The sequence below is a fragment of the Cygnus olor genome, chromosome 3 (genome assembly GCF_009769625.2).
Source record: "Cygnus olor isolate bCygOlo1 chromosome 3, bCygOlo1.pri.v2, whole genome shotgun sequence".
NCBI lineage: Eukaryota > Metazoa > Chordata > Aves > Anseriformes > Anatidae > Cygnus > Cygnus olor.
Window position 1 is genome coordinate 32,061,194 of NC_049171.1, and position 25,304 is coordinate 32,086,497.

Genomic DNA, 25,304 nt, shown 5'->3' on the forward strand with positions numbered 1-25,304 from the left:
GTTCAGCCTGGAGAAGAGAAGGCTCAGGGGAGACCTTATAGAGGCCTTCCAGTACCTAAAAGAAAGCTGGGGAGGGACTCTTTATCGGGGAGTGTAGTGATAGGACAAGGAGTAATGGTTTTAAACTAAAAAAGGGTAGGTTTAGATTAGATATAAGGAAGAAATTCTTTACTCCGAGGGTGGTGAGGCACTTGAACAGGTTGCCCAGAGAAGCTGTGGATTTCCCATCCCTGGAGGTGTTCAAGGCCAGGCTGGATGGGGCTTTGGGCAGCCTGGTCTAGTGGAAGGTGTCCCTACCAAAGCAGGGAGTTTGGAACTGTATAGTCTTTAAGGTCCCTTCCAACCCAACCCATTCTGTGATACTATGATTCTATGAAAACTTGGGAATTAGTCAAAGTGTCGATAGATAACAGGAAAGAAAGAGAGGAAGACCTCAAATTGGATGTCATGTTTTTTTATAGTCCTTGTGGAGGTTTAGATCAAAAGAATAATAGTTTATACTAATTTGGCACTCATGCATTTTACTCAACAATTTAATTAGATAAGAGAGTTTTGTAGAAAAACCCTTTAACGCTGATTTAATTCTTAGCTTGTGTATTATCAGTGAACATCAAGAGGCAAGGATGCTTGCCACATTAGAGGCTCCATTTTTCCACTGACAATATCTTGAAGCTCAAGACAATTTTCTTAAAACAGTTATAAACAGTGATATTTTGGGGAAAAATAGGTAGTAAAAATGTAGAAAGAGCATGCTGTGAGTTTTCTGTCTCCAATAGAATTCTTGAGAAGAATATTTAACTTCAGTAAAGAGTATATTAAAGATAGGAATTAAAATAAATTACAAATATAAAAAGCTTAGAAATTTTTAATTTTACTATGTGCTGTGCTTAAAGCATAAAATAAAACCAGTAATGTTCTCCCTTTCTAATTTTCTAATTCACTAAAATGCCATATGCTTTTCATTTGTGTTTACTTTGGCATCCTGAAGAATGAAGAGAATTAAATAATGCTGGAGACAAGCTTAATCAGTATCTTGTGTTCAAGCACATTGATGGTATATTTAAAATAGATGTGTGAGCCTTTTTTGTTCCTTGTAATATGGATATTATAAAAGAAGCTGAACATGATGATAAATTAGAGATGCTCTCAGTGAGGCTGTTTGAATTATTTTTAGGTAGAAGACATACTGTACACACTGGGACTCAGTTGAATATAATTAATTTGAAATGTTATCACTGTTGTGCTTGCAGTCCTATTGTCATTTTTTTTTTTTTTTGTTCTGCGTCTTACTGGCTTCTATCACACCCCTCACTGTGAGATCTTTTCCTGTTTTGCACGTGTCCTGTTTGTTACCACCATATGGTAGTTAGATTTTCAGTAGCTTTGCTCTGTTTACAGACCACTGTGCTTTGTCATATTTTTGCTGCTCACCCCGTAATGCCATCTGATACCTATCATCTGTTTAACACATTGGATGCCAAAAATATTCAGATTTTTTTTTTCAAATGTATGTGTGAGAAAGACTGTTTCAGAAAGCTGTTTTAATAAGCATTGCTCCAAAGTAATTTCCTGTTATGTTGAACCAGTACCCACACCTCTCAACTTTCCAAACTTTGTAACAGGTGCCAGCTGACTGAAATGATATACTGCAGCTTTGAGGATTTATTTTATTTTTTATTTTTTTTGCTTGTGTGCATTACACTGTTAGCAACAGACTGTAATGTCTTTAAGCATCTTTTCCCACTGTGTGATTGTAACAAAAACAATATTCTCAACGCATAGCAGGGTCTATTCTTACCCTAGTTGCCAATTGCAACTCTATGAGGGTTGCACTTAGTAACTATTTTTGCAACTGGTTTGATGGATAAAATTCATTATGATCTGCAAGTGTTGGCATTAGTGACGGCTGATGCCATTTTAACCCAGTATTTAAAACTCTCATGATACTGACACCCCAAAAAATCGCCTACTGTCACAATATAATTAAATTTTGGGAACGGGGGAACAGATAGTATGAAAATGATTGTATCACTGAATTAAAGGTGGAGGATTTGAGGTATTAGGCATGATGAATTTTCCATTCAGAGAGGGTTGCATTTTAAGATGCAAAAATCTTGAGTTGCAAAGTGTTCATAAGCTTAAATTTTAGCACAGGGGTGTGTAAATCTCTGTTTCCTATGGCTTCTTGATGAGGATGTAGAAGAGTGATTCACTTTTGTGTACCTGTAACGAAGCTGTGTATTTCTGTGATCATCTTCTGTCAGTTTTCCTGGGTACTTCTGTGGATGTGGTTTTCTGAACTGACTTAACAGCCGGAAAGGGCAAGTCCATATGGGACCACCAGACTATAAATGCAAGCTGATCTTCGGATGGTCCCATCTCATGTGTGGTTGTTCTGCTGTGTGGAGTTGGATTGTCTTTGCTGCAGGTAGCCTGGCTGACCAGGACAAATTCTGCCTGTGTTGTGTGATTCATACAGCTGAACCTAGGGATGCTACTGATTAATATCGTTCAATTGGATAAATGGGATATTTATCTTATTTTCTCTGTTTCTTATACACTGCTTTGTATAGTTTGGAGTAAGAGCTAAACACTGGTATGCATATTTGTGATTTTGTGTAGGTGCAAATTTGAACCTTACTTTTGAAAAGTGTTCTAAAGATTTCATTTTCCCCCCCTTTTCTAATGCTTTAATTCTGTAGCTTTTTAATTGTAAAATCCACCTACCAATCTCCTTCAGGCTTTTTGCACTTTGTTTTACATTATTTTCAGTTATTCTCCATGTTATGTCTGGTTGGTTACAGTGTGATGACCATTCTTAGAAAAAAAAAACATGGCCATTAGCACATTGTGTGATTCAATGAATAAAACAAATAAATTGAAGAGAAGGGCATTTCTTTATTTCTAACTTCTCCTTTGCTTCGCTCTGAAAAGAGATTAGGTTTTGTTCGTTCACAAAAATGTGATTTTGGTGAAGTTTAGCTTAAATAAATGATATCTGTATTCCATAATAAAATGAAGCCAGTGTTTTTGAAGAGAAAATAAATCAAATTGTTCTTTACTCATTGACTTAATGTATTTCAAGGGATATTTTCTGGCTGAGCCACTTCATAATACATTATTCTACTGGAGAAATTTCCTATGGGGCCTGGAGACTACTGCTCAAAATACCACCGTGTGCTGCTTTCAGTGAAGGAATGGCATTACGGCAGTGTTATGCCATCATGTGCTGACACAGGTCAGCGTACTCAGAAGTGTTTCACGTGTCTTTTTTACTACGTGTGGAGGAGGGCATGGTGCTGCATAAGATGTGAACAAGGAAAATGAAGTCATTGCTTAGTTCGTAAGGGAAGACATGATCCAGTACCTGAAATACTCCACTTTTTATGGCCTATTATAAAAGTAGAAGTAGAACTTCCTGCTTATTAGCTGGCGGAACAATAATAAGGAATAAAGCTAAAACCCACACAGGTTTAGGTAGTAGTTTTTATACCTGTTTTTAAACTAGTCATACTCTGTTGGTATTTACATCCATTTTTTCCCCACAGAGTGATTTTGTACTCATTCTCTGTACTATAGGTTGTTGCCACCTCACCGTCTAATCAATGCTGTTGACTCTCAGGCATGTTGAAGCACACTTTCTTTACAAACAGTGTTGTTTTGTGTTGCCATGAGAAAATCCAGAGTTGTTGATTTGGCTGGGGAAGACAATAATTAGTTTCTCTCTGCATCTCGATGAAACTTACTCTAAGGAACTTTCCATCAGTTCTTTTTAGAAGGTTCTGTAAAAGGACCTTGTGTCCAACTTATTTTGGGCTTGTTTTTTTGGAAGCAAATGTGTATGAAAATTACTTGTAAACTTGCAAATGCAATTGACCTTTTTTTTCTTCTATCTCTTCCCCTTCCCCCTCCCCCTTTTTTTTCTATTTCCTTGACTCCTGTGATTGTTTTCACAGTTTCATGGTGTTTTTTAGCTCCACCATTTAGATCATGTTTTGTAGCGTTTAGCTCCATCCCCCTTCCTTTGGCCATATTATGGGTGGAGAACCAACAGTGGCCTACTGGGGCTGCCCAGGGAAGAGTAAAAGTAAAAGGCAAGTGAGTAGAGATGGGTCTCCTCTCTGCATGATACCATTGCATGTACCTTTTTATATCTGTCATGTGTTGTTCTAGCTAAACGCTGACTACGTTAGGGCACCCAAGTATTCTAGCCTGGGAAGTTTGCAATAGTGAGATGAGAGAGGAACCTAACCCATGGGACCAACAATGAGTAAGGGAAATTCAAATAATTGCTGGAAGGGCAGACACTATGGTTAAAATAGGATTGGAAAAGAAGGAGAAGGGCTGAACATTTATCAAATACAGCATGTTTTCTGCAGTGCAGCACTGAGTAAGCCCTAGGGCACAGAGGCGGTCTGCTTTGTAGAGGCATGGTGGACTCTGCTTCAGGAGACCGAAGACAATGTGTGTTGTACCATGACTTGTCATTTCCTTGTTTTCACCAAAGAAAGTTGTGCTGAATGTGATGTTCAGATATGAGCCAAGAAAGCATTGAGAACTATGGTTGTTGCCTGCAGTGCTTAAAATGTGCTATTTCCAGAGAGTTTAGTTAGAAATGTTTATGAATATTATGTTGGTGTAAAACAAGGTGCAAACTCACTAAACTGATCAGAGTTCATATTATATTAAGCAAGGTAACTTCACCTTGTGTCACTGAATTTGGGCAATGTAATTATTCATGGTCTATACAATTACAAATTTTGCTAGGATAATATTAAGAAATTGTTAAATTAGTGAAACTATATCCTTTTCCTGTCTGTGGGAGATATGAGAGTGGGTAGCTCCTTGCCACCACTTGTAGCTCACCATCATATTTCTGTTCTTTTAACTGATCAACATTTTTGAAGACGTTAATACTAACTCCTTGGCTTGTACTTAGATCACAAAGGGTTTGAGGAGCTTTACAAGAAACCTTGTGTCATGGTCAATCTAAAATAGTGCACTTCTGCTGCTTTGGCCTCTTCTGACAAGGCTCTCATTCTCTTTATCTGACTGGAAAAGTTGGTTGGAGCCTCTTCCACCCTGATGTAATTACCATTACCACCTCACAGGAATGGATCATATCTTTCATCTGTTTGTCCTGTCTCCACGAACTGTATTGCCCTTTCCATACGTGTGCTAGAGGAAAGACCTAGAGGTCTTTCTCCTGGCTTTTGTGTGGTATCTGCTGGGACGTCAAGAGTTAGGCTCGTGCCCTGCACTAAGGGAGTATGTTTCCAGATCCCAACACAAAACAGCAATCAGATGGAAGGGCTTATACCTCCTTCCAAAGGCTGAGGAAGGGGCAGAGAAGTTCCCAAAAGTGCAAGGGCTGTAGATCCAAAGATGCAGTTAGGAGAGGGCCATACTTGAAAGGTGTTGTCTCCCTCCTCTCTGTCATGCTTCATTGTTTTGGCCTGTTAGAACAATCACATTCAAATAACTCTTTATTGTTGAAACTTAACAATTTTCTCTCCAAAAAAAAGTCCTCATGCAACTGAAACACTTCTAATGAAAAATGAGACTTCAACTTTTGAAACGGAAGCTTTTATGCACAGAGTTACCATACAGCCTAGGAGCTGTACTCTTATTTCAGTTAGTGGAAATAGCCACGTGAGGAGAATTGAACATCTTTTTAGCAATGGTATTGGTTTTCAGATTTTTATGAAGTCTCAGCATAAAACATACAGATGTCATTAAAAAAAACAGTTGATTTAGATTATTTTGCGCAACAGCCATGAGATGTAAGAATGTATGTTTTTAAACAAAGAAGGGATAATCATTAACTATTTTTTTCCGCAGAAGGCATTGCTTTCTTCCATACTAAATATATCTCAGTGTGTAAGTGCTTTTTAATACAAGACATATCCAGTTTCTTTATGAACTCCTCAACAATATCTTTTTTAGTACTGTTGGGCGGCATTTGCTTAGTTAGCTGCTTTCTCTCGTATACCTCGGAAAGGGTAACGGTCATTTGGGAGGAACTGTGGGAAGCTGGAATGCAAATTCCTTGTTGTAGATATTGCATATTTCTGACTCACAGTTCTTCAGTTGTGTAAGGAGGAAGTCTGCTTGTGGGCTGAGATTATTAAAGAAAAACACAAATAGGAGTATATGAAAATAAAGTTTTCAATAATCTACATTAGGAAACTTCCAGGAAGCTGTAAAATTAAATTGTATAAACATTATTTAATGGGCTCTTTATACACTTGCCAATAACCTGCACTTGGTAAAATTTTAGTTTGAAAATCTCTGTGTGAAGTTACTGCTGGTGAAGAGGCACTAGTGAATAAAGCCTCCTGTTCTGTCTAGGCAGCAGCAGCCCACGCCACTATGCCAGGGTGCCTCCGCTCTGACATGATGGGGACTTGCTAAGATGTTTTTGTCTTAGCCTTTATGGTCGTGTTATGATGCTGCTATTCATTACAGACATGGTAAGAGATTATATGAAGGAACTGGAATTAAGATCTAATATAACTTGTGTAGAGGGTGTAAGTATTTGTTAGATGTGACCGGTTTTTAATTCCAGCTGTGGTGGCCAGGTCTGAACTCCTGTGTGAGATCTTGAAGTGAAGCCTTCATCTTGGCCAAGTCTAAACTTTATCCTGAATCTCATAATGAAATGCTTTATGGTTAAACTGCTCCTGGTTCCTAGGATCTCGTGCATATAGGAAAAATATCAGCATTCATTAAAAGCATTTTGTTCCTCATGGACGTGAGGAAAGTATGAACATATCGCCTGAAGGCTCAGAAACCAAAAAAATAAATAACTAAGATCACAAAATGGTGAAAAAGAAATACAAAAAGTAACTTCATGTATTTCTTAATAATGTTGAGAGATTTGTATTACGATATTGCCTGGAAGTGCTTGTCATGGACTATAACCCTTCTGGGTGAGGGTTTTTGCAGACATAAAAAAGAAAAAAGCAATCTTTGTCATGGGGGCAGCCTCCATTGTAAGTATTAGGCAGATAATAAAATAACACGAAATATTGTCTGGCCTGGTAAGTAAAAGGTTTAACATACCAGTAACCTCTTTTTTTTTTTTTTTTTTTCTTTTTTTTGTAAAAATCTTTGTAAACATTAAGGTAAAGGAGAGTTTGAAGAGGATGATGGGGTGGTTTTGATGATAATACTCCTACATTAGGGGCAACGAGGGGGAAACCAACAAAGATTCTAGCTTGAAAGTTTAACCCAGGAGGAAGTGTCAGCTGAGTTCTCAGCACTGGATGAAAAATGATAGGTAAAGCAGAAATAGACTGTGAAAGTCTTTGAAGGTGAAGACAAGCCATTTATATTTTGTACAACACAAAAAAGGGTTCATTGGAGGAATACAAAGAGACAGGTAAAATTAAATTATATTTGTTGCAGGATTCTGATCAGACTGTCAGCAGGACAGGCTTGAACTGGTGAGAAAAGGAACTGATGGATAAACTGATGATGGCTGAATATTTAATCTGGACAGAGATTAAATTAGATAAACATTTTTTTTTCTTTTAATTTTCAAAATGGATCTCCAAGGCTTGTATAGGATTTTGAGGTGAAGGTCTACGTAGGTCTGAGTCCAGTATAACACAGGAGTTTGTGGTCCTGAGTGACAGGCAGAATATAGGTGGTAGTGAAGTTTTAACGGGGGTATGTGGAGATCTCTGTTTCAGTTAGTGGAGTTTGATGTACAGGTCACACATGATGGAAATCAGAAATCTATGCCAAAATCTTTGGTTTGGACAGAACAAGAGAAGTATGAGGTAGAGGGGCAGACTGTGAGTTACAAGAATGGCCAAACTTGTGTTTGCACCAATAAAATGGAGAAAGATGAGATCTCAGGATGTGGAGGAGAAAGGTCTGATGCTCAACAGGATTCAGGTGATTGCTGGTGAGATGAAAAACATCATAGGTGAAAGGTGAAGACCAAGTTGAAAGAAGAATTGAGTTGAACTATAATTGTGTGTTGAATGGGCAGAGGAGAATGAAGAAACCTTCAGGCTAGGTAAAATCTGAGATTTTGAGGAAAACAATTGTTCCTGTTATAGGATATATAACATACTATATGTAGTATATAATAATTAATGTGATATAAAATATTTGAGAAAAACGTGTAGGAGGGAGAGACCTACAGGAAATGTGAACAGGGAAGGGACAGATAGGTGGTAAGTGAAGTTGCAGAAAAGTGAGGAGTCTGACCGTAGGTTAAAGCAAAGGGGCTAGAAGTAGCAGGTAATACTTATATTACTTTTACAGAAATAAGGCCTTTTTTGCTCAAAAGATTAGCTGATTGATCAGGTTCTTACCTGTTTCACAACTTATGTAAGTCCATCCACGTGTTGCTTGCCTTTAGCAAGTGTATTTTATAGACAAATTGTGTATTTTGCTCTTAAAATGGCAGTTTGCACTGAATAAAAGAGTCCAACAATAACAACAGTAAGGAATATTGACATAACATCCAAAGTCACTTACAAGAACAATATTTTGCAATATGAATACATTCAACAGTTATTTGATCTTCACAAAGTGACCAAAAGAGGTATCGTATCATCCATGCTAAAAAGCAGCACACCTCAAACATGCAAAAACTCCTGAATTTCGAATATGCTAACACATTAATTTTTCTATGTCATGCACTGAGGAGTTGGAAGTTAGAGTTGTTTATTTCCTGTTCAACCTATATCTGTCCTACTTGTGCAGAGAATGTAAGGTTATAAATTTTAGTAACAGATTTATGTGACGTGATGATACATGATATAACTGGCAGATATATCTAGACTTCTTCACGGGACTTTAGCTGTTCTTCTAGTCAGCATGTGCTAGATTCACCCTAAATTCCCTATTTCCTTTGATTTAGACAAAACAATCCATAGTATCTTGCTAAGGTTGCCTGTCTTGACTTTGTTGTTTAAAGTGTGTATTCCCTAAAGCCATCACAGGCTGACAGCTTTTCCTAGTTAAGATGCTAGTGGGGATTAAGGGAAAAGCTAGATGCCTTGCTGCTCTCTCTAGGAACATCTGCATGAGATGGGCATCACAGAGGAGGACCTGCAGCACTGGCAGAACAGCAAGGCACCCAGGGAGACCTAGGTGTTTCCAGGGTTTCTGGAGCTGCTGAGCAGTGGTTTTCAGATCATAGCGTCAGTGTAGCCACCTAAAGTTTTTTAGATCTAGCAGTTGCATTCACAGGCATATTAGATAACCAGAAGTCCTAGAACTTCTGGTGTTCGGTGTAAATTTGTCAAAGTTACGCCGCCAGCATGTTAATGAAGAATTAGTCTTTTGTGCATTTCCTACAGTTGAAGATAGTTTAGAAACAAATCTGAATTTGTATTCTTGTACTAGTTTTTTTTTTTTTTTTTCAATAAAAAAGAATGCTAAGAACAGAACTTAATAAAAGTCTCACTGATTTCATGAAAAAAGTTGCCTATGCTCTGTGTGATTATGAGCATGCATCGGTAAACAGGGCAAAGTACAGCATTTTGTTAAGATCTTTTTTCATTTATGCTATAGCCACTTACAGATTCTTAAGGTTATGTCACCTAGAAGGCAGCACATTTTCCGACTACCAAGAACTCACAGCAGGGCGTGATATTTTTATAATGTTAAATCATAAGATAACAAGATTCAATCGTTTGAGTTGAACTGGGAGATTGAAAACGCAATCTTTAGTGCCATCTGCTGGATTTTAAAGTAAGTAGAACACATGGTTTCATACTGCATTTAAAAATCATTTAAAATTTAACTGTGCATAAAGATGACCCAAATATTTGGCATTTTTAGAAAATCTGCTCAGACAGAGCAGAAAAAAAATACGGAAACCTCAAAATATGTTATGAAGTCATACTGTAAAAGCGAATGGTTTAAGTCTTTTACTATATGCATGAAAACTGTGTATTGGTTCTTGTCGTACATTATCATCGGTGTCAACAGCTCATGTATTTGTGGTAAAGTATTGAGACTGATGCTTATGAATCCAGAAACGGAGTCATGGCCAGGGTGCTATAATGTGCCAAGTGCCTCTTACAGAATTTTAGCAACAAAATACATTTTTTTAGTTGCATGAGATCTGATGTGGCCAAAGATTCACCCACTGTGTAATCTTTTTTTGATCATGCACATACATGCTGCCAGTCTGCCTGTGAAATACCAGGTACCCTCCTCAGCTGAGCCAGTTTATGCAGACAAAGCTATTTTGTTAAGAGTAGTGTGAGGTTTTCACAAGTATGACAATAACATTAGAGGAAGCTTATCCTTCAAGCTTCTTGACCTCTTTGTGCTATGCTCTCAAATGTATTGTTGCATTTGTAGATACTTCTTCTATTGTTTCTCCATGAAGAGAATGATTTTAATCCTATGTGTGGAGAGGTCTTTCTTACTTCGTAAGTAAGTTTATTACTTAATGAAAGGTGAAGCAGTACTGAAGTCTTGGGCCATCAGACGATGGTGTTGGGGATCTGAACAGTTCCAAAGGCAGAGGCACTTCTGTGTTTCTAGGAAAGGATGAAGTGTCACACATAAAAGAGGTGCTCTTGGAGGCACCTGAAGTGATATGTTTTAATACATTGAGCCAAAAAGATGTTAAAAAAGGTAGATGTTCCATGCCCTTTAAGCAAGAAATATGCTAGGGTGATAAAGAACAAAAATGAAGGGACATCTGGTTCAGCAACATTATTAATATATTTTACATTTTATCAGATTAATAAACAGATTACATTAATTTTGATCTCTAACTTACAAGAATTCTAATGTTTTCTTAAATCTGAACTGGAATGGTTATTTTTCAAATGAGTTCATATGTCGTATCTAACAGATCTTATTTACTTATGCAACAGCTGCTGATAGATTTTGTGGATTAAAGGACTAAATCTTAAGGAACAGATAAATATATAATTTTTCTTTTGGGTGAGATCAAAGATTTGCAGTTTCAAGTCAAACGACATTTAAACTGAGCCAAGAATGGTCATTAAATTTATGCACTCTGTGCTAAAGTCACCACCACAAAAAACAAACAACAACAAAAAGCTTTTACAAAATAGTATTGTTGAAAGATATCTTTTGCTATTAAGAATTTGTTTTTCTGTTGTGAAATATCTATTCAATGAAATTTGTTGAAGATATCTGTTTCAAACATAAATATTAATTTTTAATAAGAACGAACATTTGGTAGATTTTTTTTTCCTGACCAACATTATAAAAATTAATACTGAATTTAACTGTATTTGTTAGAGAACTGTTACAGAACACAACCAGATAGGAATTTTAGCTTTTTTTTTTTTTTTTTTAATAAGCAGTATAAAAATGTAATGAATCAGATTTCATTGTTAACCTGTGTCCTGATGTGCATGAAAACTGTAAGAAGAGTTCAGTTGTAGTGCATTGCTCTCTCTGGCCATCTTCCACCTCCTGCAGTATCTCACACTTTTGAAGGAAATTTTTTGTGAAACTTCTTCATACTGATTTATATTTGTTCTCAGTCATCAGTGTTAAGTCCTGGGATGGTTTCCACTATTTTTGTTCTAATATTTTGTTTTGTTTGTTTTTTCCTTTTGTCTTTGGAGGCCAGGTGGGAGATGAAACCTCCCCTTTATGGCTACACCATTGACCCCAGTAGTAGAACTAGCTAAATTTGGGGATGCATGATGAAAAATGGTATGAATATATGGACATAGTCTTCTTGCACTGTAGCCTGATCGTTCTTTTTGTCTGAAGGAATTGAACCTGCCTCAAGGGTTCCCCCAGTCTTTACTTAAGTGCTGTTATGAAGTCTCTAACTTAACCTTTAGGTGCATGTCTACATTAAGGAATGTTTAATAGACTTAAGTTTTTCCTCTGATGAAAATGTGGCTGATAGCTTGGAAGTTAAGGAGCAACCTTGAAAAATATCCATCTGTGTTTTAGTTCTTGCTCCAGAGAATACTTAAACTTTTGTGTAAGACAAAACTGTTAGGAGGGATTTGTTGCCACTGTTATAGAAAGGCTAGAAGTACGGGCATTCTGTCATCCTGCAAAAAGGTGGAAAAGGTGTTTCAAATCTTGGAAAAGAACTAATTGCCATGAAGACTTGCCATGAGCTGGGTAAGATTCTTCATGCTCCGTGAAAATTTGTGTTAGGTGACAATACTGGAAAATAACAGATTTTGGTGAACAAAATTCCTTTAATTTCCCTTACAGCTCATTCACTAACCCCAGTAAGAGAGTAGCAGTTATTAATGCGCTTTCTAAGCTTCATATGAGATCAAAAAAAAATCAGATGAGTGTTGTGGAACTGGAAAAGAGCAGGAACAGGTGCACTGCTTTCTGTTGTCTTCCCTTTCCACATTAAGAAAGAGTTAGGGCTTTAAGTCTTGCAATAGCAGAGGAGAACAGGATTTAGTTTCCATGGTTTCAGTTTTTAATAAAATATTTTATATAATAAGAAATTTACCTCCAGACCTCCCCATTATTTAAATTTATTCCTTAAGCTGGTTATTATACTAATTCCTGAATGTTTTCATTTTTTTTTTTTTTTTGTATTCTAAGTGAGCAGCTGTGTAAGATAAATTAAATCATGTGTAATCCAATAATGTGGCCAAAAGTATTCACTTTCTCCAGTATTTTTCCTAATTCTGTTGACCCACTTTCCTCATCTTACTCAACACTGCAAAGGTTTTTTAAGGAGGCTAGTAAGAAATAAAAATAAAACAAAAATTCCCTTTGCTATTCCTGCCAAGTTTTTCATTAGCATAAAGCATTAAGTGTAATGCATCATGTTTGTACTGAGGGAGAATAAAATATTTGGATTCTTAGCTTTCCCTCTAACTATTGCTGCATCTGTACAGTGTGCCTATATGAGGTCATTATTTTTTAGTGTGAGAGTTAGTATGAGCAGTGATATTCCTGTCCAAATTGAATGTGTATTTTACTGTGATTTACAATAAGTTGAATCATCCATCTAAATATTTTAAATATTTTTAGAATTATTTTCTAAATGAGTATCATCTTAAAGTAAAAATATCCACTTCACCAAAACAGTATTTTATGTAAACAACACTGATTTCTTATTTCTTAAAAGTCAAAACATCACACTCCAAAAAAATAAAATAATCCTGCAGTAAAACAGAATTCTCTCACTACGTTGGTTAAATGGAGATATCAGTCTCTATAGCTAATTAAGGGTGTAAGTAGCTCAAAGCAGGTGGAAAGTTATCATCAAGACCTCTATAGACGATACACCTACTCATACCATTTATTAAACTCAAGATTACCTGTTTCTATTATTAATCTATGTAGTTGTTCATGATTTTTTTTTAATGTTGTCCATGGAGATGTAGATTTAAAGCAACACCTGCAAACGTGGGTGGGGAGTCTGTAGATGTCATATAGCATGGTGAAAAGACTTAATTGTACACGTGCCCTATTGTACTCTCCCACTTAAGCTGCTCAAGGTCTTTGCTCAAGGTAATGAAAATAAAGCTTAGGAGTTGCAGTGCTGTCCTGGTGCACCTACAGAAAAATGTCTTAATTGTATGATTTGGTCAATAGTAAGGTAGTTAACTGAGCTGAAATGTAATACTTTGATTAATTAAACTCCAGGATGAGGTTTCACATGGCAGCTGAGTTGATATAACAGCTCATTGCTACAAGATGGGCAGTCCTACTTTCTCCTTGGTCTTCTTGTTTCTGGCTTCAGGAGCCCATATCCTCCTTTCCTTTGAGGTCTCCAGTGGCCTGCTCAGAGTGGAGTGATTCAGCACGATAAATAATGATTTTTTTTTTCTTTTGGCAGGAAAATTAATTTTCTGTTGGTTCAGGTCTATGGACCATCTCACTGAGGAGGGCTTGGTAAATGTCCAAAGAAGCATCAATAAATGTGCATACAGGAGTAGGAGAGGAATTGGACTGCCCCTTCTGGAATGGCCTAGGCCTTTGGCTGGTTCCTCTCTGAAACTTTGCCATCAATGCCTCATAGAAACCACCAGGAGAAAAGGTTTTCCTCAGAGATAATGTTATGTAGCTGTAACGTAGGTCTTCACATCATAGTGATATGAAAAAAAAAAACACTGATTACTTTATATTGCTATTTTGACTTACAGAAAGGGAAGTGAAGGATAGAGAAGTAAATTTGCTTGCCTGAGCTCATGATTTAAATGGTTTTATGATTTAAAAGTTGGGTCTTCCGAGCAATAGGATATTTAGCCAGTTGGTAAGCATGCTGTCAGACAATTTGTTACTTGGGGCAGCTGGAAGAGAAGTGCTACTCCTTTAAAAACACATCTTCATCTTAAAAATCTATATACTTGTTAATACTTCAGTAGTTAAGTTTAAAGATATCCTGAGGGACAGGAAACCTTAGATAGTCTCGCAGAGCTCTGTAATTAATACTAATGAGAAAATATTACATTCTGTTAATATATGGATTTGACTTTAAAAAAATCATATTCTCCTAGTGCTAGTGTAATTGTAGTACACTTAGTGGAATCTTTAAGCTATATGTGTTAGTAATCTGTATTTTGAAACCATAAGTGTAGCACTGTAACTGAAGATTGAGTGTCCTTTTCTTTTTTTTCCTTTTTTTTTTTTTTTCTCTTTGATTACAGCTGCCGGATAATGTTGATTAAAAGACAATGCAAAGTTGCTCAGGCAATTATCTTTCAGTTTTTATTTTGTACACGGTAGATACTTCTATTTAAAGCCATGAATTTTTTGCTGTCTTTGTATATTTGGATCAATTTCTGGTCAAGTGAAATTATTTCCTCACTAGCTTTGAAGTAAACCTAACAGGAATACATGTCTGTTATTTTTTTCCTCTATATTCTTCTATACAGTCTTCCAAATGTGGTGTGTATTTGATATGAAGTGCACTATTATTGTGAACATGCTGAGAATATTAGGTTTAGTTTAAATTGAAAGAAAGAAATACGCAGTAGTATTATTTCCTCCTATTATTGCTATATAAACTTTTTTCTCATCTATGCAGGAGGTTGCATCAACAATTTGAAAGCTATAAAGAGCAAGTAAGAAAGATAGGGGAAGAAGCCCGCCGTTACCAGGGAGAGCACAAGGATGATGCTCCAACATGTGGAATCTGTCATAAAACAAAGTTTGCAGATGGTTGTGGCCATTTATGCTCTTATTGCCGGACCAAGTTTTGTGCTCGATGTGGAGGTCGTGTCTCCCTGCGATCAAACAATGTAAGTCTTCTGATGTGTACTCTTAAGAAAAAGCCTCCTTGACATTGTAACACTGCAGATTGTTCACCTTAAGTTTGGCATTTCATGCTTCATTTTACTTAAGAATTTCACTCATCACTTCATTATGAGGTGTGTATAAAGTAGAATAATGTATTTTGGAGATACTTAAGGTTCACAGAGTTAACTAAAACAAAAGAATACATCGTGTATAGTTCTGTTAAGTGATGGCTCAAAGGAAGTAGTTGTTTTGGAGAGAGTGAAAGAAAAAAAAAACCCTTTTGCTGAGGTCAAACTCTACATTGAGAAATTTTTATTGAACTCATTTCATTTTAGATTTCTTTATAGAGATTTTTGTATACACTTATAGACTTTGCTTCTTTAAAATCAATCCATTTTTGGTTAGGGAAAAAAGGCCTTCCTTACCACAAATAGAGTGTTATGTCAATTTATTTCAAATTTATTTAAAAAGTGACACTATAGATTAAACTGGATTAGGTATACTACTTTCAGGGAGGTGAGATAAATCTTCCTCTGTTAGATGCAGTAGCTGTCCACAAAATTGAAGGGTAGCCCAAAATTCCCTCTGTTTGGTCAGTCCCTTATGAGGAACTGGCCACTTGCCTGTACATGACTGGTAGGATCAATATTTTGAAGACTACTCTCCAATGATTATTTTTAGTGGATCATCTAGTGTCTTACAATGTATGACATGGTTTTGTTGACTACCATGAGATGACAACTTTCTCATATGCCTTTAAGTTGCCAATCTTTTCTGGGAGAAATTCACCTCTTTGCATCAATGTAAATTCAGTTAAAAGTGGTCATCAGTCCTATAGCAGATAAACATGTTCACAAGAGAACAGGTTTTACTTCCTTTGCTCTAAAACTCAACTGAATAAGGGGTTTTGAAATTTGATGTAAACAAAGAAAAAGCCCATAGAAATAAGCCCATTTCATTATTATTTTGGAAGTTCTTCATAGCTCTGATGTACCTGTGAGTACAATAAATAAAATTCTGTAAAAAATACGTAGATGTGTTGGGCAAAAATTGTGGTACATTCATATTTTAAGATAAATGGATGCATTATATTGTATCACCTGCAGGTGGTATCACTAGAGCAAGTCTGTGAAAATATAGTTTACTTCGATACGTTAGGTTATACTATTAATTAGAGTACATATGATACAGCTTATTATTTACTCAGAAAGAAACTGAATATACATTAATTGTTTTTCATCTACTGTTTCAAGTCACAGAAATGGAAACTGTGAAAGTTTCCATTGAATTGTAAATTGTCTTTCCTTTGTTATGTTGTTCATGGTTCTGTGGGTTAGGGTGGGAAAACATATTTTCTACACATGAAGTAGTACGATCTTTTGATTTTTTTTTCCCTGAAATTTTGTTTTTAGCTCTTTGTAAAGAGTTATTAGAATTGCATTTCTTTGAAATCTGTCTATTAATACTTGCCTATTTTATTCTTTTTCTCTTCTTTTTTTCTTTTCTCTTTTTTTTTTCTGCTTCCTTGGATGCTTTCCCAAAGGAGGACAAAGTGGTTAGAATCCATGCTTTTTATCATTTATTATTATAATGTTGTTAGTTAACTGGGAAACACATTAATGTAAAAAAACCTGAACTGAAATTGTAAAATGATCCAGAGGGGAGGGGGGGAAGAGTAGAAAACCTAACAACCAGGCCCCTCCCATCCTTTAGTTGAACAAACCCTTCAGAGATAGCCCAGCAAGGAAACCCAAGTCTGTTGTCTTACATTAGGACAATGTAGGAAATTGAGGATTATTAATAGGCTAAAAAGTAGAGGAGGTAATTAAATCAAGTTTTATTTCATAAAAATGTCTTTGGTTAACAATTTGACTTTTTGCATGCAAGTTCCTTCCATCAGCTCCAGGAAATCTAAACTAATAATTAAAATGTAATTTTATATTGTTTGATATGGTTTGCTGTGTTTTGCTTCTGGCTGCAGCAAAAATTCAGGGAATTTGTGTAAAATCAGCCATTTGATTTTTACATTTGAAGTAGTTTGCATAGGCAAAGGATAATGTCTTGAAACTGTACGTGGGAGTGAACACATGGAGTGAGTCTTTTGTGACTGTGTAGTTACCATTTCACAAAACAGTACAGCTGCTTTGGGATCAAATACAGGCTTATACCAAAGGTGTAAGGTGAGTGTAGTTGCCTGTTCATATCTGCATCATGTGCCCAGAGGAAAGGGTGGCAGTACTTGAGCAGGACAGTGTGTGTCCACTTACACCTCTTCCCAGGCAGGTCTGCAGAAGGTATTCCAAACTTTAACTTTGAGACTTAGTAGTGGGAATTAGTCTGCTTCCCAGGTACTTCAGCTGAAATGAGTGTGAAGAGATTACAGTCCAACACTGGTTTTGAATTGCAGGTGATAGTGCTACATTTGCATTATGAAGTGGCTGTGTGCCACAGCTCACATCATAGCATAGCTATAACCTGCAATTATTACTGCATAACACCTATAGAGAATGACTTCCATCACCTCTTCATATTGTAGTATTTTTTTTTATAGGCAGTTGTGTTCTGAGAATATGGTTGGTTTTTTAATGACTATGAAATGTAACTTGATACAGCTTCATTCTACTGTTTAACGTGTGATTCTCTGAACAAAGTGCTGAAATAATTCAGGACTTCCAGATTTTTTCCATTCTATTAATCCAAGGATTAGATTAAGATAGTGTGAAAAGCTTCATCTTGATTTTGATTTGTTACTAAAGCAGCGTACCATTGATGAATCCACTGGGTTGCACTGAAAGATTAATGCACTTGCAACAAAGATGTCTTCAGGACCAGAAACAGCAAAGCTCTTAAATGCTGAAAGTGCCATGTAGGTACAGTACAGCCACATAGATTTTGGAGAGCAATCAAGTTGAACTTTACTTCTATGCTTGAGACATCCTTCATGCTTTTGTTTTGAACAAAATCTTTGCTAAATAGTCAGAGTTTTAAAGTCAGTGTTTTAAAGATTGCGTCGTTGATGAGGTGACAGCTTAGGTGTTTGTTTTTGAATCGTGTCATTTGAGATCCAGAAAATAGACTCCACTGCCCTAAAACATTCTGAAGAAATATGTGCTGAAGACATACCTGACTTTTCTGGATTGTCCTAAATTCAGTAAAATATACCCTTGGTGTTTACGCTTGCCTTGGTGTAGGTTTCTTTTGTGTTGAACTCCAAGCTTCCATATGCCAAGAAAATGACATTTTTACTGTGTGATGAAGCTGTGACATCCCTTTAACAGCTGAAAAGTCATGGTAGTCAGAGGGAGAATGTCTAATAATTAGGGCTGATTGAGTAAGGAACATGGAGAACTTTTTTATAAAGTATAGTTGCTTTGACAGTGTCTGACTTTGAGAGCTAATAGCGCATATGATATGAGTTAATTAAAAAATATAACTACATCCCTAATAATAATGTCTTTTATAAGCAGGATAATATGTGTAATTTATACAAAGCAACAACAGAAAAATATCATTTCTTAATTATTTTCAGTGGCTCAACATTTCTGACTAGACTACATATAGGAACAGTTTTTTTAATCTTGTGAATTTAATGTTAGTAAAGAGTTTTTCAATGTGTTTAGATGAGCCTTGTTCTCTCCATGTGATTTTTTACCAATATAAATTATATTAAAGCATGTGCACTCAGTTCCTACAAGTTAGGTGTTCATCACTTGGAAAGGATGTTGAAGTGTGAGTTGTCAAAGTGAAAAGTCAAGTATGGTATAAGACTCAAGGTATTTCTGTTAGTGTTGGGTATTTAAACCATGATTGGTAGTTCTAATGAGACCTCACCTAGATGTTGTGTACCATGCGTTAACCATCTTTGATAAACTCAAGCTGTGACAAGCACAAAGAAAGGCATACAAAGGAAGTTCAAATAAAGAGTTCATCATGTGAGAGAAGTCTAGAGAGTTTAGAGGGACAAACAGTAGATAAATTTTAGTTAATACCTCAAGATACAATATTTATACAATAAGAATAACCTTTAAGCTAGAGGACAGTGAATACTTAAGACCAAATGGATGTTACTTGGCTGTAAATGCTTTTGGTTTGGAAAGAGATTTTTTCAATCACTAGAGTAAAGATTTGGGAAAATCTTATTGGAGGGAAAAAAATAAACCAGTAGAATTGTAAAGGTTGAATTTGGTAAGCTTAAGAAAGGATTTATGTGATGTGGTTGCTCTTGATTGTAGGGTCCCTAAGAGGTCCTTTGCAACTATCACTTCTAGCTAAGGTATTTTTAAAATAGGCTGTAGGTGAAATAATACCTCATTTGAAGCCTTCAAAGCTGTTCTTTACCTTTTCAAGTAAATACCAAATATATTTTAAGGACTGTTTCAAAAATATATAGCAGAACTTAATATATTCTCTCCCTGTTTAAAATAATAAAGAACATCCCAAAACGTTAATCCCTTGTAGCAGGGCTAGGCTTATGGGAATTTGGTGACTCTAGTGCACTTAGAAAATTAATTGGCAATAACTTGTACATCCCAGTGGCTAATGAGGCATATACCTTTTAATGATTCTTATTTTAATACGTTGAAATGCATTGCTAAGTATGTATCTAAAGTTCTTGCATGTCCTTTGAGTATTGGTTAGCTCTTCATACTTCTCACCTGAGCCTGCTGTCAGACAGGAGGACTATAAGCTAGTTCCTTATTTTAGGCAGGCTTTGATAAAGTCGTGCAGTGAGAATGTGTTAATAAAGTTAGTAGTAGTGGTGGTGGCTGGGTTTACTTAAAACTGTTGGTGGTTATGCAGTGTACAGAAAAAAAAAGTGTTTTCCTTTGTATTACCTTAGTATTCAGAAACGATGGTATGCTATGACAGTCTGTTTCATTGTGAGCACTGAACCTTTGTGTATGCTTTTTAAGAAAGCAAAATTTTAGTAAAAGGATTTTACATGAATAAGCATTTTTGAAGGAAGTTATGAAGGTGTTCAGTGAAAATCTGGCTGGACTGAACCTTTTTTTTTTTTTTTTTTTAATTTGGTGGATCACTTGCTAGTTATTGTCGGTTCCTTAGAGAGTGTCAACACTTTGGCTCTGGATCCTTCTGTTTCTGCTCCATACACCAGCATTGTAATTGCCAAAATAGTGGTGTGTTTGTTAATTCACCTCCATTTCTTCATTTTCACTTCCATTCTCTTTCAGTGTCATTCGCTCTTCCCTCAGATGTGAACTACCAATGTGAGTAGGGCAGTGGAGAAGCAGGCAAAATGCCTGGCTAGCATTCCTCTGCCGTTTTGGCTGAGTCCTCCCAACGTCCTGGCTCCCACTGCTTGTTCTTTTCTTTACTGCAGTTGTACCAGAACATTGTATAGCAAAGGCCATCTGCAAATAGGACTTTCTTGCTTGCAGCACTCCTGTAAAAAATGTTTCTTAGTATTTGCTTATGAAATGTACAATGACACGTTTCTTTTGTGAACACCTGATATATCAAGTAGTACAGCTGTTTCTTCCTCCTTACAGAAAAGGAAGAAAATGTAGGTTATAAAAGTAGCCTGAATGAGCAAATACAGTTTCTTCAAACCAAAACTGAAGAATTTTGTGAGGTGCTGTGGGTGTTTTGAATGAAATGAAATTTGCAGGACATCAACAGAATTAGGTGGAAAATCAATATTTCAGCTTAAGCTATTTATTTACCCCTAGCAATCTATCGTTCTACAGCCTTCATTGAGACTGTGATTTTTGATCTAACTTAAACTGAAAAGAATTGGGAGCAAATGAAAAATAATTTTGCTACCATTTTTCCCTTGTTTTCCAGAAATGTTAGTTATGCAGAGTAGAGCAGTTTGCTTGCTTATTTTTCTGTTTCCATACGTAAAGGGTGACTGGCAGGAAATCAGGATGTAAAATACATTACAGTTAGAGAGATGCATGAGAACTGATTTACCTGAACTTAGTTGTATGGGATTACAGAAAGTAATGTTGATTGTCAGTGCTGTGAAATACTAGAGATTGACATTTCTGATCTGGGTTTCACTGAAATTATTTTCATTTTAGTATAATGTCAGTGATTTATACTCTGAAAGACAGACAACTTGGAAACACTTCCATAATCGTGTGTCAGGTGTTTTCACAAGGTGTTTATCATTTAGTTCCTTTGAAGTATGTTTAAAAGCTGCTTACATAATGGCGTGCTAATTTAAGCCTTAACAACTTGAATGCATGTGCCGTGCAATTCAGATGTGTACTGATGGTTTTAACACAAGCTGCTAATATTGTCAGAACAAAATGTCCGAATTGTCAGGAATGTTTTTACATTTTCTTTCACAGAACGCTTATGTCAAATTGTCCATTAAAAGGATAATTCATGTAAGCTCTGACTAATACAGATGTAGCACCAAAAAAAGTTACATCAGGAGGAGATAAAATTACATGGCAAATTGGAAAGTGATAGTGAATAAATTCTGTCTCTATAGCATCCTGCATAATTTGTTTTCTAAAAGATTTGGGATTGGTTATGCATCAGGGAAGAAGTACCACTTTTCAGTAATCACTCCCTGAAACAGTAGCTTCCAGCAGATGAAACAAGGAAGGAAAAAAAAAAAGTCCTGCAGGAAGCCGAGAAATTCTACCTGAAGTGAAATGCAGAGGTCCTTCCTTTCATGTTCTTCCCCTTCTGGGAAGTTAGTTCACTGTCAAACAAAATGTTAATTAAAAAAAAAAAAAAAAAAAGCTTAAAATTAGCTTGTTCTTCACCATGTTTGCTAAAGCAACCATGTTCAACTTTAGTAAGTATTTTTCAGTGTCTGGCTAGCAAAAATGATTGCTTAATTCTTGTATACAAAAGAAACAAACAAACAACAACAACAAAAAAACACCAAAACCAACCAAAGAAAAACCTTTATAATTCCCTGCAGTTTTACTACTGCATGTTATCTTATTTTATATCTTGTAATTTAAGTACTTTTGTTTCACATTAACTGATTCAAGATAAAGAATATGGGGAATGACTTTTCTATTTTATTTTTTAGTTAAGAAAATGTCAGCAATACCTTTGAGTGTAATAATTCCTCCCATAGCAAAAGCTTGTGTTAAATATATATATAGATAGATAAGATCTGAAAGGTCAATAAGGCTTTTCAAAAAAGTTTTAATCCACCTTCTCTTGCATAATCTCATGTATTGGATATGTATATTTGGCATGTGTACAATATACAAGCATATATTGTATAGATTTCTGTATCGTCTTATATATATTGTACATGAATTTACATAAATACACTTAATATATACTCTAGTAAAGCTCTTATGAAACGCCTTATTGACTTTTGAAATCTGTGTATCATTCAAGATAATTAAATCAATTACATTATCATTACTTATATACCCATTTATCTTGACTTTTTTTTTTTTTTCGATGTCTACATTTTACACTGTATTTTAAATTGAACAAGAGAACATTTTTTTTCCCCCCAGGCTGATGCTATTTCCCAGGTGCGTGTTATTTCATAGTAGCAAAGGGTTAATAGATCACTTTTTTTCTTATGTATTCTTAAGGATTAATAAAATTAAAAAATAGCTGCTTGATTTCTGTGTCAGCAGATCTTATCCGTTTTATCCCTTTGTTACATTACTGAGTGATAAACACTGTTTACTGTAGTCTTGTATCTCTTGATCCAAGAAAACAAAACATTTTAGAGAAAGGTGATATTAGGGATTTGAGAAATAATTCTGGTTTCAGAGAGTGCCGCAATGTAGAAATATATTTATTCATGTTGTGTCAAAAATGGAAATGATCCTGTAAATATAGAAGTGGGATAAGGGTGTTATTTAAATGCAAATATTTCTAGTCAATTGGTTTCAACAGCAGATATATACTGAAAAGAAGGGGAAGTAAGTTCTAACAGTTGACATCTGAGATGAGATTTCTTGTGTGTTGTGCTTTAAGAGAGAGGATAAAGGAAGTTGGAAATACTGACAGTGAAACACAATATGAAGAAGTCACGACAAGGGCCTTTTTCGTTTGATGTATTCTATGCCTTAAAATAATGAACACTATACTAAAAACTATAACTTTATAATAAGCTCTGATCCCTATCTTTCAGTGCAATGCAGTTTTGAAAATGATCGATTTGATGTGATAATGTAGGCATATCTGGTGTAACATAAAAGGAAACAAAATGGTTTGAATCACACACAATTCTGATTTTTTTTTGCCAAAATCTGTATATAATTTCATAAAATTAGTACAAAAGTATCAGACAAAAATTGATCAAATGATGTGTTCATATGGATGAAATCATTTTTTTTCTACATTTCATTGCATCTACTTATTAATTGCGACAGATTGGAAATAGATTAGTAGTATTTGATCACCCTTTTGCTTGTGATTTTGCCATCAAAATTTTGCAGATAGTTATAATATTGACACATACAATTAAAATCCTAGTTTTAAATAGAGCATTTCTTCTTTAATGAGTGATTTCCCGTAACAGGAACCTTTTAAAAAGAAATTGTTATTGCTGACTCATTAATACTCTCAGTGAATACCACGGCTTACACTTAAAATAAATATTTAAGGCTTATAAAATCGATATTTCAGGTTTGACTCTTCTTGCTGTATTTAGAATTAAGGCTGGTTAGCTGCTGACAGGAAGGGTATCTGTGTTTTGAACTGAGGAATAATAATAATTATTTGGGAATTGTTTGGGAATGTGGCCAGACTACTTTGTTCTTTTTCAGCCCAGTTGACCTACTGGGGATCTGTACTGCTGGAGTTAGGCACAATACTTAGCTTAGCTGCTGAGTGTACTGACCGACTTCTGCTTTATGAGAATATCTGTCTCTATATTTCATCATTTCCAAAGTATTGTCACCCCAGGGATCTGTTCTAACTCCTCTAGTTCTTCACTCACTACAACATGTTTCCATGTCAACAGAAAGTAAAAATCAACCTTAAATGCATGCAAAAATGGTGTAAAACAAGCTGCAGTTTCAATTAAGAGGTCACCATACTTACTTGAAACTGTTGTTATTGCTTCCTTTCTCCATGTTACACCCATCTAATCGTCTGAATTTTCCTCAGTGTACTATTTTTCCAAGTCCTTTAATTCATTGTATGAGTTTCTTTAAATATATTATTTTCTTTTGATGACAAGGCAAATCCAATCTCATTATAATTAATAAGACTTTCTGTTATCTTACAGTCCAAAATTGTCACTTTTTTTTTCACTGCCATATCAAATATGCAGTCATTATTACTTCAGAATTTATTTTGCTCTGCTGCATTTCAAACTAATCCAAGTTGTCCTGTATAAGGTATTGTGTATTTACCGTGTTTTTCTTATCTTTATTTCTGTCATAGAATAATATGTTAGTTATCAGCAGTACAGAAATGATAGCTATCAGAGGTTTCTAAAACACAATGCACTGTATCTAATAAATACAGCATAATTTTCTCTCTGTTATGAAATACAGAACTAAAGAGGACATGCACTGTGATTAAAAAATACGGAGAAAGTATTTTCATAATATTAGCTTTAAAATTGAAAGTATTATAATATGTTTTCACATAACACGTAGGTGTCTCAGTTGGGCTGTATGTAACCTTTTTTCAGACTGAATCTTTGTTGAGAAATCATCTTAGAGTATAAAAACCAGGAGCTGGTAATAAGGAGGTGGCTAATCCAGAGATTGTGAATGGTATGTGTAACTTTAATTGGTCCACATTCAGCTTCTCTGAAGTCTGGTTCGAACATATTTAATAAGTTCACTTTGCCAGATAGGTACAACTCTTTGAAATTAGTGATCTGAAAGGACAGTGTGGAAGCCAGCGTGTTCTACCTGAGTGAGGGTGGGGTGAGCAGGATATAACCCACTTTCCCCCTGTTTCCTGAGTGTTTATCTAGTAAGCCTAGTCATTGGAAATTAATTCATGTTGTGCAATGCTTTAAAAATAGAAATTTAAAAAGTGCTTTTATTACTGTTGAGAAAAACACATAATGTGTATCCTTCTGCTTTGTCAGATTGCTAATATACTAACCCAGCCTTTGCTCGTGTCTGAGGTAGCCTATTGATCAAGGAGACATCTGGCAGTCAGAATCTTTGATATTCACAATTTTG

At 35.6% G+C, this 25,304-nt stretch overlaps 1 protein-coding gene across 15 annotated transcripts in view; it reads left to right on the forward strand.

Annotated features, from left to right (window-relative positions):
• Nucleotides 1-25,304, forward strand: part of RIMS1 (regulating synaptic membrane exocytosis 1) — a 317,035-nt gene that overhangs the window by 97,604 nt on the left and 194,127 nt on the right. For all 15 annotated transcript variants that reach the window (XM_040552091.1, XM_040552071.1, XM_040552073.1 and 12 more), the window contains exons 2-3: nucleotides 14,984-15,197; nucleotides 16,739-16,750. In XM_040552091.1, coding sequence (XP_040408025.1) covers nucleotides 14,984-15,197; nucleotides 16,739-16,750 — 226 coding nt within the window. The remainder of the gene's footprint in view (nucleotides 1-14,983; nucleotides 15,198-16,738; nucleotides 16,751-25,304) is intronic.